The sequence below is a fragment of the Taudactylus pleione genome, unplaced genomic scaffold (assembly GCF_031769625.1).
Source record: "Taudactylus pleione unplaced genomic scaffold, aTauple2 ptg000248l, whole genome shotgun sequence".
Lineage (NCBI taxonomy): Eukaryota > Metazoa > Chordata > Amphibia > Anura > Myobatrachidae > Taudactylus > Taudactylus pleione.
This window is the reverse complement of record NW_028284650.1, coordinates 3,465,001-3,482,052: the sequence shown is the minus strand read 5'-3', so window position 1 is coordinate 3,482,052 and position 17,052 is coordinate 3,465,001. Positions and strand designations below refer to the sequence as shown.

Genomic DNA, 17,052 nt, shown 5'->3' with positions numbered 1-17,052 from the left:
TAACATACTGTAAATGAATTTGCAAGTAAGGGAACATCAGTTCCACTTTTGTGGTTTGTTGCTGACTTTAACCAATTGAATTTAGTTACGTCTCTGAAGCAGAAAATGAATGATGCCTGAATTAGACGTGCCTGTTATGGTGTCAGGGGTACTGTAGGTAAACACAATGTGGGGGATGAGCTCTATTTGCACAAATCCAGGTGAGGGATAGCGAAGGGTAGAGCGGGGCAGCTGCCCCAGAGCCACTCTTGATGTTAATGAGAAAGATCAGTACTGAGGGAGTGACAGAGCTTCTTTGATTGTCACTCTCTTTGCACTCGAAACATAGACAATTTACGTATAGCTTATGTTGTTCAGAAGCCCATATGAACCATTAAATCGGATAATTCACTACATAATGTCAACAGGAGAAAACTCCACAATAATGAAATTTCTTAGGTAGGTGATGTTTTTGCTTTGTACTTTCATTTTAATCTACCTGATGTCCATCGGTTTGTTTAGAATCTTATTGGATAGGATTGATATAAAAATGAGTTTATAATAGCACCCAAAATGTTTTTTTATTGTTCGGGGTAAGTTTAAAATAAATATATTTTATTATAATAAATTGTAGTACATTTGCCTATCAGAAATTAGGTTTGATATAGTGAAATACAGCAAATAAAATAAACTGCAATCTAGGTAAAAAAAAAAGAAGTAATAAATCACATGAAGCAAAGACATAATAATAGTAATAGATCAAAAAGGAATATAACAATATAATGAGAAAGGAAAAAAATGTTAGGGGATAGAAATCCTGTCCAATGTAAAAATCTCCTTTGCAGTTAGAAATGGCAACGCGTTTCGTGGTCACCTGACCACTTCCTCAGGCTGGTCCACAGCAATATATTTCACAGTTATCCATACAGTACCCAGTACACCTCCTATCGGTACATTCCTCACTTCTTCATTTTAGTTACTGCAGAGGTTACGCCATCCAAATACACCCCAGAGGTGGCCCTAATAAATAATCTATACCAACCCCGAACCTGCAACATTTGATAGTTTTTACAGAGAAATAAAAGTCTAACACAAAGTAGTTCTGCTACTGCTTGTCTTTATACATACATATATATATATATATATATATAGATATATATATACATATATATACAGTATATATACTGTATACAGTAAATATATATATATAGATAGATATACCTCAAAACATAACTGAATAAAAAATGAAATTATAATAAAAGGGCTTTTTTGTCTATGGTTCAATAATATGCTTATAAGCTGTAATAATAAACTGATGTTTCATATTAGGAGGTCACAGACCGCATATTGTCGTCTAATTTCATTATTTTAGTACATAATCATATTACCAGAATTATTTAGCATTTCTTCTATTGAGCATTTTCACATTAAGCTTCTGAATTGAGATAACTTTTAATAAGTTGCAAATATCTTTATCTGGTCACTTACTTGTTCTAATCAATATGTCTAAACTTTGCCGGTGAAGCAGATTTGATTATTTTCTTTCCTAATATTACTAATACCTGTTGGACCACTTGTCCCATGCAGTGATAACATTATGTCCTGGTGCCTGTAATCTCTATGTAACTGATGCTGTTATTTTTAGAATCATATACCCAGTAGCTGAAAGTTCTCCCTACAACTGTTGTAGTAAATTAGTTCACGCTGCCTAGCATAAGTAATTCATTTTGGAGCAGTGAAGCTAGTGTGCATGCGTGACCTACAGGTCACACATGCACACAAGAGCCCCGACGTCCAGCGGAAGGAGCCGGACAAGGGCAGAGAGATCCAAAAGCATTCTTCTTCGCAACCTGGAACTCCGGGTTGCGAGCCCTGAGCGGGAGCACTCGCCATCTGAAGATGCTCCTGCATTCAATCTCCGATATTGTATTTTCTCCGATATATTGTATTTTCGGCAGAGCCGTAACTAGAATTTTTGGTGCCCTGTGCCAGAAAGAGCATTGACGCCCCCTCATTTTTCAAAGAGACATAATGCACCCAAAAAAGGGCCATGGCTTCATGGGGAAGGGCCAGGGAAGAGATAGGAGAGGCCAGGAGATGCTGGGGATGAAATAATAGGAAGCTACAAGTGAGAATGATAATAAACAGAAATTTGACAGGCCCAAACAGCGCCCCCTGACCTGTGGTGCCCTGTGCGATGGCACCGCCGCACTACCCTAGCTACGGCCCTGATTTTCGGAGCTTCATGATTTCTGTCCCCATATGGTGACAGCAGGACATTCCGCCAGAAGAATATAAGCAGCAGATATCTCCTTAAGTGATGATGAATAGGCCCCTAAAAACCACAAGGGTTCACACCCAACTGAGAATAACATCTTTTACCCATGAGTTAATAGTATATCCACTAATGATACGCTTACTAGTGCTAGAACTGTGCATAACAAGTAGCTGCACGCTAACAGTCTGACTTATAGGTGTCATGCATTACAGGGGGATAATAGGACATTATTACTGCTAATAGGCTTATTACCAGATGGTCCTTGGTATCTGCCTTTTTATCCTTATACTTCAAAGCTATTTTTAATTTGTTCTATCTTTAAAATTTTTAATTTTACCCATGCCAGTCCTTCTTAAAAACCATGCGTGGTCATGGGACCAAATCCTGCCCCTGTATGTTATTATTGTAGTGAGCCTAGGCCTGTATAAACAGCTAATGCTTTGCTGTTATTGGTCATTTCAGCATGTGAGCAATAGGTATTATGTACAGCGATGGTCTCTTAGTATAGCTGAGTCTGTAGACAGAAGCGGCAGCCGCCATATTGGTTGCCTGTCAGGAGACAATCAGATGTCTTTTATTCTAACAGCGGGCATCATGCTGGCATGGAAACATCGACATCTACCATCTCTGTTTATCCATTTTATTTACCTGCATTATATGTAGCTGTGCTGGCTGTTGGTCTGTCATCTGAAATGCCTGATAATGAACAGTAATACAGTACATGCAGTATATGCATCATATTATACTTGTATAAACTGTGAGGTCCATGTCTGATCATTTCCTTTAGGTGGCATCGGATTGCACTAAGTGTTGAAGGAAAAAACGTGACCATGGTACTTGACTGTGAGAAGAAACAAACCCATTTCCTGGACCGCGGGGCCAATCCCATCATTAGCACAGATGGCGTTACCCTGTTTGGGACACGACTACTTGACGAGGAGGTGTTTGAGGTAAATCGTGAGGGTCAGCAGCCATTTTGTCAGGTGTTTTCTCTCACATCCATGTATCCTATTCTGCATATGTAACATCCCATATAATTATTATTACATATTTTAGATTAAAAACTGTTATCTAGACTGAGTAAAATCTTAAATATATTTAATCAAAAACACAATTTTGAACCACCCTCCCTCCAATGCATGGGCCTGTTCGGAAATACTTTCTCCCACTACTGCAGCAAAGGCTTCTGGTCCAAGCATCGATGCCAGGATGAAGGGTATGTTCACACAGCACCGTATCGGCTCTGTCCTGCAGGTACCTGTGTCGTTATCTGACATGTTACGCATTCAGCTTGTATTATTCCAGAAGCCTTCTGATATGGTTGCCCCATGGCACTGCTCATTGGCATGAGGGGATTTTTGGCTTCCAATAACATTTTCACCTTTAAGACACATAAGTCCTGATTCTGAGTCACGTTATGCGTCTCAGAATCATGTAGATGATAAGGAGCCTGGTGGCGAAGGCTTCCTGCCGCGATGCCTGTTCTGTTTCGAAATGGTTTTTATAGGGCAAAAGCATTACAAATACTTCACCCTTGAATATTGCATTTTTAGAGCGCAATACTGTTTATAATTATTTCATTTTTTTTTATAAATTTTGTATATATTTTAAACATTTTTTTTATTACTGGCTTTCAGTTTTATTCTTATCATTCCAGGCAAGTAGCAATCAGCTAATCTACCTATATTTTGTTTGGGTAATGCCGGCAATAAGAGATTCTAGGCTCTACATTATTAATAATTGTAATGTCCCCACACAAACTTACATTACATATTGCTGCATATTGCAACAATATGGTATATTATTTTCACAAAGTAATGTATCAATCTGGTGGTTTCCTCTCAATGGCAGCCTCACGGCTGGCATCAGAAATTGTGGGGCCCGGGACTGACAAAAGAGGTATACTCACTGAGCAGTTATACTCCAGAATCCAGGTATACTCAGTGAGCAGTTATACTCCAGAATCCAGGTATACTCACTGAGCAGTTATACTCCAGAATCCAGGTATACTCAGTGAGCAAATATACCCGCTGAGCAGTTATACTTCAGAATCCAGGTATATTCACTGAGCAAATATACTCACTGAGCAGTTATACTCCAGAATCCAGGTATACTCACTGAGCAGTTATACTCCAGAATCCAGGTATACTCACTGAGCAGTTATACTTCAGAATCCAGGTATACTCAGTGAGCAAATATACTCACTGAGCAGTTATACTCCAGAATCCAGGTATACTCACTGAGCAAATATACTCACTGAGCAGTTATACTTCAGAATCCAGGTATACTCACTGAGCAAATATACTCACTGAGCAGTTATACTCCAGAATCCAGGTATACTCACTGAGCAGATATACTCCAGAATCCAGGTATACTCACTGAGCAAATATACTCACTGAGCAGTTATACTCCAGAATCCAGGTATACTCACTAAGCAGATATACTCCCAGAATCCAGGTATACAAACTGAGCAAATATACTCACTGAGCAGTTGTACTCCAGAATCCAGGTATACTCAGTGAGCAAATATACTCACTGAGCAGTTATACTCCAGAATCCAGGTGTACTCACTGAGCAGGTATACTCCAGAATCCAGGTATACTCACTGAGCAGTTATACTCCAGAATCCAGGTATACTCACTGAGCAGATATACTCCAGAATCCAGGTATACTCACTGAGCAGTTATACTCCAGAATCCAGGTATACTCACTGAGCAGATATACTCCAGAATCCAGGTATACTCACTGAGCAGTTATACTGACTGAGCAGTTATACTCCAGAATCCAGGTATACTCGCTGAGCAGTTATACTCATGAATCCAGTTGTAATAACTGGACAGTTGTACTCACTAAGCAGTTTATTCACCATACAGGTATACTCACTGAATAGTTATACTTACAACATACTTGCCTACTCTCCCATAAGTTGTGAGAGGCTCCCGATTTATCTGGTAACCCCCTGCACACCCGGAAGAGTAGGCAGTCTCCCGCATCCCATCCACTTCCTAGTGAAGTGGGCAGGATGGGGAGATTTTATGGGGAATTGTCAGGCACGCGAGTAGGGGGTGGAGCTAAAGCGATGCGAATCGCGCCATCTAGCCACACCCCCTACTGGCGGACCCACAAATCACTGCCTTCTCCTGTGGTGGGCGGGGCCTAATGATTTATACAGTCCGGCTTCACCGGGCTTCTCCTGGGGAGGAGATTTATAAAGTCGGCAAGTATGACTTACAAAAAAGTTATACACACTGAGCAGTTATAGGCCGAGATGTACTAAAGGGAAAAATGTGGTAAAACCCTTGAAAATGCCGTTACCTAAATCACACGACAGTGATGAAGCCATTGTAACGTAACCTGAAATGTTCCCAAATGCTGGCTGTAAGCCTTCAGTTTATTTGTTTTGTGGTTGGATTAAACAGATTTGTTTCACAATAACTCCCGCTATTAGGGTAACTAACATATCCAGATTGTGAGAAAGGCAAGGATGATACAGCCAGGGGCTGCTCCATGTCTCTGCATTCTCTGCAGATTAAAGTGTCCCATGACTTTAGAAATTCAGATGTTACCATATATCAAACTGAGAACATCTAATGTGAAATGGTCAGCAGTTACTTAGGCATTTCTGCACGGAAATAAATATTCAGCAGCATCAGCCATTGAATCCCTAGTGAGTTATAGCAATGCGGAGCTATGTTCTATTTGTTTCCCATGCACCGCGTTTTGTTGTGGTGCAGACAGTGTTCAGAAGAGTGAGAGGGGGCGTCTCACTGGGGAAAGGCGTGGGATGAGAATTACCATGGACAGCTGCCTGGACTTGTAGATTTTCTGGTACTCTATAAAGGAGATTAGGATGGAAGAAAGGAAGCAGAGTGAGTGACAGGACAAATGAGACAGGCTTCGGGGAATGATCACAGAACAAAGAGGTTAGGTAATATAAAGTTAGGTGATCGGTATAAGTGGTCCTGTGCTATACAGCTTCAGTCTGCACCTGTAATTAAACTATATGCATGCACCTAGGTTTCTCAGACAGCGGCTGGAAGTCCCAACATTCCAAACTTATTAACAAAACCCTAATCCATTTTCACTATAATAATGGCAGATTCTGTATGTAGCTCCCAGGTTACACTTAGGGGCTGATTCTGAGTTAGGAGCAAAATAAAACAATACAAGGGGTCTATTTACTAAGCAGTGTTAAGCTGACCACACACTAGACCAACTTACATCCAACCAGCCAACCAGTTGATTAGTTGGAATGAAAATCTGGTAACGTATGGGAGTAACTGATGATCAGCAATTTGCTCCTAAATGCCAGAAAACAGATGAAAATGGACGTCAGACAAGTTTGTTAAATGTTTGATCTAAACAATTTGTTCAAACAACAGTTTTTGTCCATTTTCTGGCATTTGGGAGCAAATTGCTGATTGTAATTTGCTTTCATCCGTTACCAGATTTTCATTCCAACCAATCAACAAGTTGGCTGGTTGGATGTAAGTTGGTCTAGTGTGTGGCCAGCTTAAGGAGACAGAGTGAAAAGTGATAAGATGCCAGCCAATCAGCTCCCAACTGTCATTTTTCAAACACAGCCTGTGAGATGACAATTAGGAGCTGATTGGCTGGCACCTTATCACTTTTCACTCTGTCTCCTAACACTGCTTAGTAAATAGACCCCCAAGTACTATACAGTTGCTTTGTATCTGAAACAAACCATGTTGCAATGTAAGCAGTACGAAGACATTATTATTTTTGTTTTGCATGCAGGATAAATACCCGCTGCTTTTGCAATTAGCCCACAAATGCCGGACAGCTTTATATTATACTGTAATTTATGAGGCCCATACATCAGCAATTGGGAAAAAAAGGATTTAAGGATTCTGCGTTTTTTCCCTCCTGATTTCACGATTCTCCAATCCACCAATCTGCACCCATACATTGCAGATAGTTTTCAGTGATACACAGATCATTTTCAGCACACAACAGATCTGCCAATCGTGAAAGGCTCATCGTTTCACTAGTAACGGTCAGCAACTCGGCCGTTTACAGCCCCGATTGGTCGGTAAAATTCAACATGTTGGACAACCTGATTTACCGATTCCAATCACTTTTTGGTTGGAATTGGCAATCGGCGAACCCCATCCATTGCAGATATTTTTACACAATCATTTGATTGCTGATGTATGGACTCCCTTAGATTTGCGCTTGAACATGCCCCTCCAAATCAAAATCTCACTGCACATTTCATATCTGTTCTCATGGGCGTAACTATCATTAGGTGCAATGGGTGCAGCTGCTATGGGCCCCAGAGGTGAGGGGGCCCATCTTCCTTGTCACAGTTACATGTGTTATATACATTTTTCACCAGTGGGTGGTACATAGGGGCCCTTACAAACGTTTGCTATGGGGCCTTCAAATATGTAATTATGCCCCTGTCTGCCCTCTTAATTTGTGATTGCCGTCACCTGTTTTAAACTAGTTAATCACAAAGAAAGGTGTTTCAACACAGGTGACAGCAATCATAAATTAAGTGGGAAGTCCAGGAGCAGTGCATCTTGTCCCTCTTGGAATGGGTCCTGTTGGGAAGTATGCCCTGATTACCGTGTTTGGGAACCTCTGATATAATGAATAAATGATCCTATAGGCCTAATTCAGAGGTGGGCACAGAACCCCACGCCGCAGCATCTATTGGCGGTGGCCTGCCAGCGACTTTATGCAACTGCCACTTCAAAGTCCTTCCCTTGTCTATATCTGTGCATCCGAATGTGAAGGACTGTGACGCCCACTTGCAGTGTCTGTAGATGCAGTAATACCGATTGGTGCATTCTTCGATGCCACCATCGGACGCAAAACATGCACTAGCTCTATGGCAGGGGCAGTGTTTGCGTCTGTCCATGGCCTCCTATGCCTGTAGCTATGAGGCTGTGAACGCAGCCACTTGCATTGACACGACCGCGACAGTTCCATAACACGCCCACTGCGTGGAACAAGGTTGCGTGCACTAGTAGCCACCTCCCAGTCAGTGCCCAGCAACGCCCATCACTATTCTACAACATTTATGATACTGTGCGTCTAACTGCTAGCCTGTGTGTGTACTCTCTGTGTAACGCAGGTGCCGTATGAGTTTTTAGGCATTTTCGCATATGCGCAGTTGCAAAACATTGCTTAACTACGTGAATGTCGTCATTGAGTCACCCTCTGGATTAGGCCCTATGGGGGTCATTCAGACTCGGTCGCAAGCACCGATGTGCTCGCAACCGGGTCGATGGGTAGCCCTGCGTATGCGCAGCGGCCACACTGCGCGTGTGCAAGCCCTGGAGCAAGAGAGAAACTCTCTCGCTCTGGACCTCTGTTGATCGACAGCTCGTCCCGTTTTATAGGTGGGCCGGGGGAGTGGTATCCAAATTAAGGAACGCCTACCGTGTTGTGGGCGGCCGCACTGACATCATCAGTGATGTCAGTGGGGAGCTTCCTCCTCTAACAGAGCAGGGAGCTCCCTGGGGCTTGCGAGTGCCCAGACCCAACCTTAGGGTCTGGTCGCAAGCCCCGATGGTCGCGATGGTCTTGACCATCACCCTGGCCGGTCGCTAGAGCTGTGGGTGGTAACATACAGCTTAGCGATCAACCAAGAGGCGGCACTACAAGATGCAAGCTCCTGCCCTCATTCAGTGCGACCGCTTGCATCTAACGACCGCCTCTGTGTGTAGTTAGGATTCACATGAATTCTTTCCTATTTTTTCTATTGAAGTATTTATAAATCCTATTTGTCTCTTAGTCACATAAATTTCATTCACAAGTCACTAATCGTAGCATCTTACCCAACTGGGTGGTCCCTTTGTAATGGTCGTTATAACAAAACTGTAAATACAAAAAGCAAATGTAGTTCTGAAATAATTTTTAATTTAATGCAACTCTCCCCAAACCTGAAGTCACCTCATAAAATATTTTCTTTTTGTTTGATCCATCAAGGTCCAAATTGCTTAAGTCAGAGGTTCCCACACTTGGGGCCTGATTCAGTCCCGCTCGCTAAGATGCCAACTCTCGCTGCTGCCGATGGTATGCAGTGTGTATGCATTATGCGCATGTGTATGCATCGCAGTGCACGTGCGCATACCTTAGCGATAGTTCACAATGCGCTCGCTCGCTGCGCATAGACAGCCCAGCAGAGTGAGTGACAGGGGATGCTGTTTGTAGGTGGTAACAGGGGCTGGCCATTAAAAACGGGGGAGTGGAGGTACAAACGCAGGCGTGTCTCAGAATCCCAACTGCATTTTAGAGGTGTGCATAATTATAAGACGTGTCATAGTACACGTCACCTGGCTTGTGTTTACACTGAAGTGCTCGCAGTGCTTACGGCAGGGTATGGTCAACCTCAAGCACTGCAATAGCATCCGATGTTGCCCGATGTACCGATGGTTGCATACACTTCCTGGACATGACGTGCACAAGTGGGCTTCTTAAAACAGGCTGGTGTGTGTCTGCATACACTATGTCAGGGGTTCCTAACCACGATCCTCAAGGCACACTAACAGTCCAGGTTTTAAGGATAGCCAAACTTGAGTACAGGTGACTTAATTAGTATTTCACTTATTTTGATTTAACATCTTTGCTCAAGCATGGATACAACTCAAGCTAGGACCGTTAGTGTGCCTTGAGGACCGAGATTGGGAAACACTGCACTATGTGATCGCTCTCTAAGATATACTGGGCGTGCTGATGCGATGCTGTGCGACAGCACTGCCTACGCAATTTCTATACACATTATCGAACGATCGCATCTAGCGAGCGTCTCTGAATCAGGCCCTTGGTACTCAAGCCATCCTAAAGCTGGGCATACACTGGACCAGTGGTTCTCAAACTCGGTCCTCAGGACCCCACACAGGTCACGTTTTCCAGGTCACCGAGCAGGAGCACAGGTGTATTCATTACTCGCTGACACATTTTAAAAGATTTGCAGGTGAAGATAATTATTTCACTTGTGATTTTGTGAGGAGACATGGAAAACATGCACTGTTTGGGGTCCTGAGGACCAAGTTTGAGAACCTGTGCACAAGACCACCTTTCATTCAACCATCTAACTAGTTGGTTGGTTGGTTGGTTGGTTGGAATTAAAATCTGGTATTGTATGGGAGCAAATGACAATCAAAAAAATTCTCCCAAACACCAGAAAAGAGATTAAAATTTTTCTTCAGACATGTCGGTTAAATCTGTTTGATTAAAACAACTTGTTTTAATGACAGTTTATGTCCATTTTGGGGGTTTTGGGAGCAAATTGCTGATTGTCATTTGCTCCCATACACAGGGCAAGCTTGAGGCACGTTTGACAAGTGCGGTTGAACAGGGAAGCCACCCCATAGAGGGCGCACCCCTCAAAACCATTCCCAATTTCAGCGGGACAGTCCAGTTTTTTGGGCACTGCCCCGCTGTTCCACACCCCCCAAAAAACACTTAATTTAAGGGGCAATCCTATGGTAATTAGGTCACACACCCATTTTTGCCCGTGCGTGGCTTTGCGCACGCAGGTAACTTGCGCCTATGTCCCTTTCTGCACAGCGCGCGGACAGATTTTAATTCCAACCAACTAGTTGGATGGTTTGATGAAAGTTGGTCTAGTGTATGGCCAGCTTAACGGCCCAGGTTTTAAGGATAACCATGCTTAGGCACAGTTGACTCAATTATTACATCAGTCTTTTGATTTAACTATCTGTGCTCAACCATGGATATCCTTAAAACCTGGACCGTCACATACTAGCACTGACCACCACAAGATGACACAAATTGCATCATTAAGCACTGCTCACCTCCGAGTCCTTTATTATAGATAGCTAGTGGTGAGCAGTGCTTAATTAAGCAATTTGTGTCATTATGGGACACCCCTGTCCACATTACAGGCAGGTAAACGATCATTCGGGAAATTTGCCAGTCTGGGATGTTTTTCTCTGCTTTGGAAGGATCCTAGAGGTTCCTCTTATTCCTTTGCATGCCATTTTCTTACAGCTCCTTCTATTGCTTCACATAACTGGTGCATGTAATCCACTCTATTACTACATTTAACTGCTTTTATTATAGTTACTTATTACTTCACATAAATCAGCCTAAAACGCAGATCTCCCATCTTCCTGTATCCGATTCCTCTCCAGAATTGTTGATATTGGCAGAAGCACTCTGGCTGGGATCCTAAACATCTCTGTGGTCAGAGGACAGAGCTCCAGCTGGCCTAGGGGGGTTCTCTCTTCACAGGAACCACTGTATCAAGAGTTGTATTTGCTAGAGAAATAGGAATCTGTATTCAGGAGAATAATTTGTGTCCAGGCCGATCAGCAGGCGTGAACCATTGCTACAGTTCCGGTAGTGGATAGATCCCCTTCAGTTGATGTACCCTGATGTCATCAGTTACTGCCCAACGTCATCAGTTACTATCCACATGGACATAGAGGGGGAATATAAACCTGTGGCGAGTGAAGCGAGGCACCATGCCCGAAGCATGGAGAGCGAAGTGAGCCTGCGAGGGTAAAAACTTCTTCTTTTGGTGGCCTTTATGGGCAGGGAACCGCACTTCCGCCCTCACTCCACATTACTTTCAGGTACATCTACTGAAGGGGAGCTATACACTACCGTTACGCAATAGTGGTTAGCTTTACTACCTAATAGCCGCTGAGGTCAAGAGTTAAATTCTTGACCAAGGCACTATCTGTGTGGAGTTTGCATGTTCTCCACAAGCTTCCACCCACACTCCAAAAACTTACCGATAATTAAAAAGGCTTGTGATTGGTAATATAGTTGCAAGCTCCGATGGGGTAGAGACTGACATGAGTGGCTGAAATATTCTGCTTGCAGCACTGCGTAAGGTGTGTGCGCTAAGTAAATACCTGTTAATAAATAAACCACATACCAATAAACTGCTCTGCAATTAATTTATATTGCATTATTTATATTAACTTGCGCTATTTTATAATTGCTAAAGAGCTTACAGCGCTGCAATCAGATACCAACCACACAAATATATATATATATTAGGGGTGTGCACCGGCCACTTTTCGTGTTTTGTGTTTTGGTTTTGGATCTGGATCTTTCTTCGTGTTTTGGATCTGGATTGGTTTTGCCAAAACCACCCTTCCGTGTTTTGGGTTCTGGGTTTTGTGTTTTGGATCTGTATTTTTTTGAAAAAAAGCATAAAAACAGCTAAAATCACAGAATTTGTAGGTTTTTCTGCTCCTATGCTATTATTAACCTCAATAACCTTAATTTCCACTCATTTCCAGTCTATTCTGAACACCTCACACCTCACAATAGTGTTTTTATGTCCAAAAGGTTGCACCGAGGTAGCTGGATGACTATGCTAAGCGACACGAGTGGGCGGCACAAACACGTGACCCATCTAGGAGTGACACTGCAGTGGCAGGCAGGATGGCAGTTAGAAAAACTAGGCCCCAAACTGTACATAATGCAAAGAAAAAAAGAGGTGCAAGATGGAATTGTCCTTGGGCCCTCCCACCCACCCTTATGTTGTATAAACAGGACATGCACACTTTAACAAATCAATCATTTCAGCGCCAGGGTCTGCCACACAACTGTGGCTGAAATGATTGGTTCGTTTGGGCCCCCACAAAACAAGCTGGCAATTAATGTGTCCCTGCACAAACTGGCTCTACGGAGGCAAGATGTCATCCTCATCCTCCTCATCCACCGATTCCTCACCCTCTTCAGTGTGTACATCCTCATCCTCACAAAGTATTAACTCGTCCCCACTTGAATCCACCACCACAGGTCCCTCTGTACCTTCTGGAGGCTGGTCTCCCTGGAAGAGCTGATAATTCATTTTGATGAACATCATCTTCTCCACATTCTGTGGAAGCAACCTCCTACGCCTTTCGCTGACAAGGTTCCCGGCTGCACTAAACACTCTTTCGGAGTACACACTGGAGGGGGGGCAACTCAGGTAAAATAGAGCCAGTTTGTACAGGGGCCTCCAAATTGCCTCTTTTTCCTGCCAGTACAGGTATGGACTGTCTGACATGCCTACTTGGATGCTGTCACCGATGTAATCCTCCACCATTCTGTCAATGGTGACAGTATCATATGCAGTGACAGTAGACATGTCAGAAATTGTTGCCAGGTCCTTCAGTCCGGACCAGATGTCCAAACTTGGTCCTGCCTGCCCTGCATCACCGCCAGCGGGTTGCTTAGGATACCTAAGTTTTTTCCTGGCAGCCCCAGTTGCGGGAGAAAATGAAGAAGGAGCCGTTGACGTGTCACGTTCCGCTTCAGCTGACAGTGTGTTCACCAGCAGGTCTTTGCACCTCTGCAGGCTTGTGTCGGCCGGAAAGAGAGACACCACATAGGCTTTAAACCTAGGATCGAGCACGGTGGCCAAAATGTAGTGGTCTGATTTCAACAGATTGACCACCCTGGAATCCTGGCAAAGCGAATGAAGGGCTTCATCCACAAGTCCCACATGCCGAGCGGAATCGCTCCGTCTTAGCTCCTCCTTCACTTTCTCCAGCTGCTTCTGCAAAAGCCTGATGAGGGGAATGACCTGACTCAAGCTGGCAGTGTCTGAACTGACTTCACGTGTGGCAAGTTCGAAGGGCTGAAGAACCTTGCACAACACGGAAATCATTCTCCACTGCGCTTGAGTCAGGTGCATACCCCCTCCTTTGCCTATGTCATAGGTGGATGTATAGGCTTGTATGGCCTTTTGCTGCTCCTCCATCCTCTGAAGCATATAGAGGGTTGAGTTCCACCGCGTCACAACCTCTTGCTTCAGGTGATGGCGGGGCAGGTTCAAGAGTGTTTGCTGGCGCTCCAGTCTTCGGCACGCAGTCGCTGAATGGCGAAAGTGGCCAGAAATTTTTCGGGCCACCCAAAGCGTCTCCTGCACGCCCCTGTCGCTTTTCAGAAAATTCTGCACCACCAAGTTTATTGTGTGAGCAAAACATGGGACGTGCTGGAATTTGCCCAGATGTAATGCCCGCACAATATTGGTGGCGTTGTCAGATATCACAAATCCCCAGGAGAGTCTAAGTGGGGTAAGCCACTGGGCGATGATTTCCCTCAGTTTCTCTAAGAGGTTGTCGGCGGTGTGCCTCTTACTGAAACCGGTGATACACAGCGTAGCCTGCCTTGTAACGAGCTGGCGTTTCTGAGATGCTGCTACTGGTGACGCTGCTGCTGTTGCTGCGTAAGGTGATACATCTACCCAGTGGGCTGTCACAGTCATATAGTCCTTAGTCTGCCCTGTTCCACTTGTCCACATGTCCGTGGTTAAGTGGACATTGTGTACAACGGCATTTTTCAGGACACTGAGGACACTTTTTCTGACGTTTCTGTACAGTCTCGGTATCGCCTGCCTAGTGAAGTGGAATCTAGACGGGATTTGGAACCGGGGACACACTACCTCCATCAATTGTCTAAATCCCACTGCACTAATGGCGGATACCGGACGCACGTCTAACACCAACATAGCAGTCAAGGCCTCAGTTATACGTTTTGCTTCAGGATGACTGCTGTCGTACTTCATCCTCCTCGCTAAGGACTGTTGGAGGGTCAATTGTTTAGTAAAAGTAGTGGTGTTCCTACTTCCTCTCTGGGATGATGAACGACTCCCAGCAGCAGCAGCAACAGCAGCAGCGGCAGCAGTAGGCGTAGCAATGCAGGATCCTCCGGAGGAATCCCGGATAGGAGAGTCAGTCATGCCAGTGATATGGCCTGCAGGACTACTTCCGATCCTGACTAAGGAGGAAATTGATGAGGAGGGAGTTGACGGTGTGGTTTGCAGGCGCTTGGATACAACAGGACAACGGGATTTAGGTGTCCCTGGACTGCTTACGGTCTGAGCCAAAGTTTCTGAACTTGACAGTAACTTTTTATGAACGCGCTGCAGGTGCCGTATAAGGGAGGATGTTCCTAGGTGGTTGACGTCCCTACCCCTACTTATTTCACCTTTACATATGGTACATATGGCAAGACAGTTGTTGTCCGGATTTGGATAGAAATATTGCCAGACCAAAGAGGTGGAATGTTTGGTCTTCTGCCCAGGCATGACCGTGATGGGCTTTTTCATCCCACGGACAACAACTGTCTCCCCCGGAGCCTGATTTAAACAAACCACATCACCATCAGAATCCTCCTCGCCAACTTCCTCCTCAGCGCCAGCTACACCAGTATCCTCATCCTGTTGTACTTCAACAGTGACATCTTCAATTTGCATATCAGCAAGTGGACTGTGGGTGCTCCTTTCAGCACTTGCAGGGGGCGTGCAAATGGTGGAAAGAGCCACCTCTTCCCGTCCAGTGCTGGGAAGGTCAGGCATCGCAACCACCACCACACTTGGACTCTCTTTGGGGATTTGTGATATCTTCTTAGAAAGCACAGTTCTTCGCTGTGCTTTTGCCAGCTTAACTCTTTTGATTTTTTTAGTGGGAGGAGTGCTTCCATCGTCATGTGAAGCTGAACCACTAGTCATGAACATACTAGGGATCGACCTTAGCCGTTCCTTGCCACTCCGTGTCGTAAATGGCATATTGGCAAGTTTACGTTTCTCTTCAGCTGATTTAAATGTCTTTTTCAAGGTCATTTTCCTGAACTTTGCCATTTGGGATTGTATGTGCCCTCTACTATGACATTGGGCATCGGCCTTGGCAGACGACGTTGATGGCATGTTATCGTCTATGTCATGACTAGTGGCAGCAGCTTCAGCACTAGGAGGAAGTGGTTCTTGATCTTTCTCTATTTTATTTTTATCGGAGAAAGTTTGGTCCTCCATTTATGTTATATCGATTTGATATATACGTGCGGCTAAACACAGAAAATAAATTTTTTTTTGGTTCGGACTGGAGTGTACTTTGTGGGTTACAGCACCCTTTAACGGTCAAGCCAGCCGGCCCTTTACTTATGACACAGGCGCACTCTTGGCACTACTTTGTTGATGCACGTGCGGCTACTGCGCACACAATTCACAAACACAGAAAATAATTTTTTTTTGGTTTGGACTGGAGTGTACTTTGGGGGTTACAGCACCCTTTAACGGTCAAGCCAGCCGGCCCTTTACTTATGACACAGGCGCACGCTTGGCACTACTTTGTTGATGCACGTGCGGCTACTGCGCACACAATTCACAAACACAGAAAATAATTTTTTTTTGGTTTGGACTGGAGTGTACTTTCGGGGGTTACAGCACCCTTAACGGTCAAGCCAGCCGGCCCTTTACTTATGACACAGGCGCACGCTTGGCACTACTTTGTTGATGCACGTGCGGCTACTGCGCACACAATTCACAAACACAGAAAATAATTTTTTTTTAGGTTTGGACTGGAGTGTACTTTCGGGGGTTACAGCACCCTTAACGGTCAAGCCAGCCGGCCCTTTACTTATGACACAGGCGCACGCTTGGCACTACTTTGTTGATGCACGTGCGGCTACTGCGCACACAATTCACAAACACAGAAAATAATTTTTTTTTGGTTTGGACTGGAGTGTACTTTCGGGGGTTACAGCACCCTTTAACGGTCAAGCCAGCCGGCCCTTTACTTATGACACAGGCGCACGCTTGGCACTACTTTGTTGATGCACGTGCGGCTACTGCGCACACAATTCACAAACACAGAAAATAATTTTTTTTTAGGTTTGGACTGGAGTGTACTTTCGGGGGTTACAGCACCCTTAACGGTCAAGCCAGCCGGCCCTTTACTTATGACACAGGCGCACGCTTGGCACTACTTTGTTGATGCACGTGCGGCTACTGCGCACACAATTCACAAACACAGAAAATAATTTTTTTTTGGGTTTGGACTGGAGTGTACTTT

The 17,052-nt window shown here is 44.4% G+C and overlaps 1 protein-coding gene across 2 annotated transcripts in view; it reads left to right on the top strand.

The window, feature by feature from the left end:
* Nucleotides 1-17,052, top strand: part of COL5A3 (collagen type V alpha 3 chain) — a 348,363-nt gene that overhangs the window by 144,222 nt on the left and 187,089 nt on the right. For both annotated transcript variants that reach the window (XM_088479876.1, XM_088479875.1), the window contains exon 4: nt 3,045-3,207. In XM_088479876.1, coding sequence (XP_088336002.1) covers nt 3,045-3,207 — 163 coding nt within the window. The remainder of the gene's footprint in view (nt 1-3,044; nt 3,208-17,052) is intronic.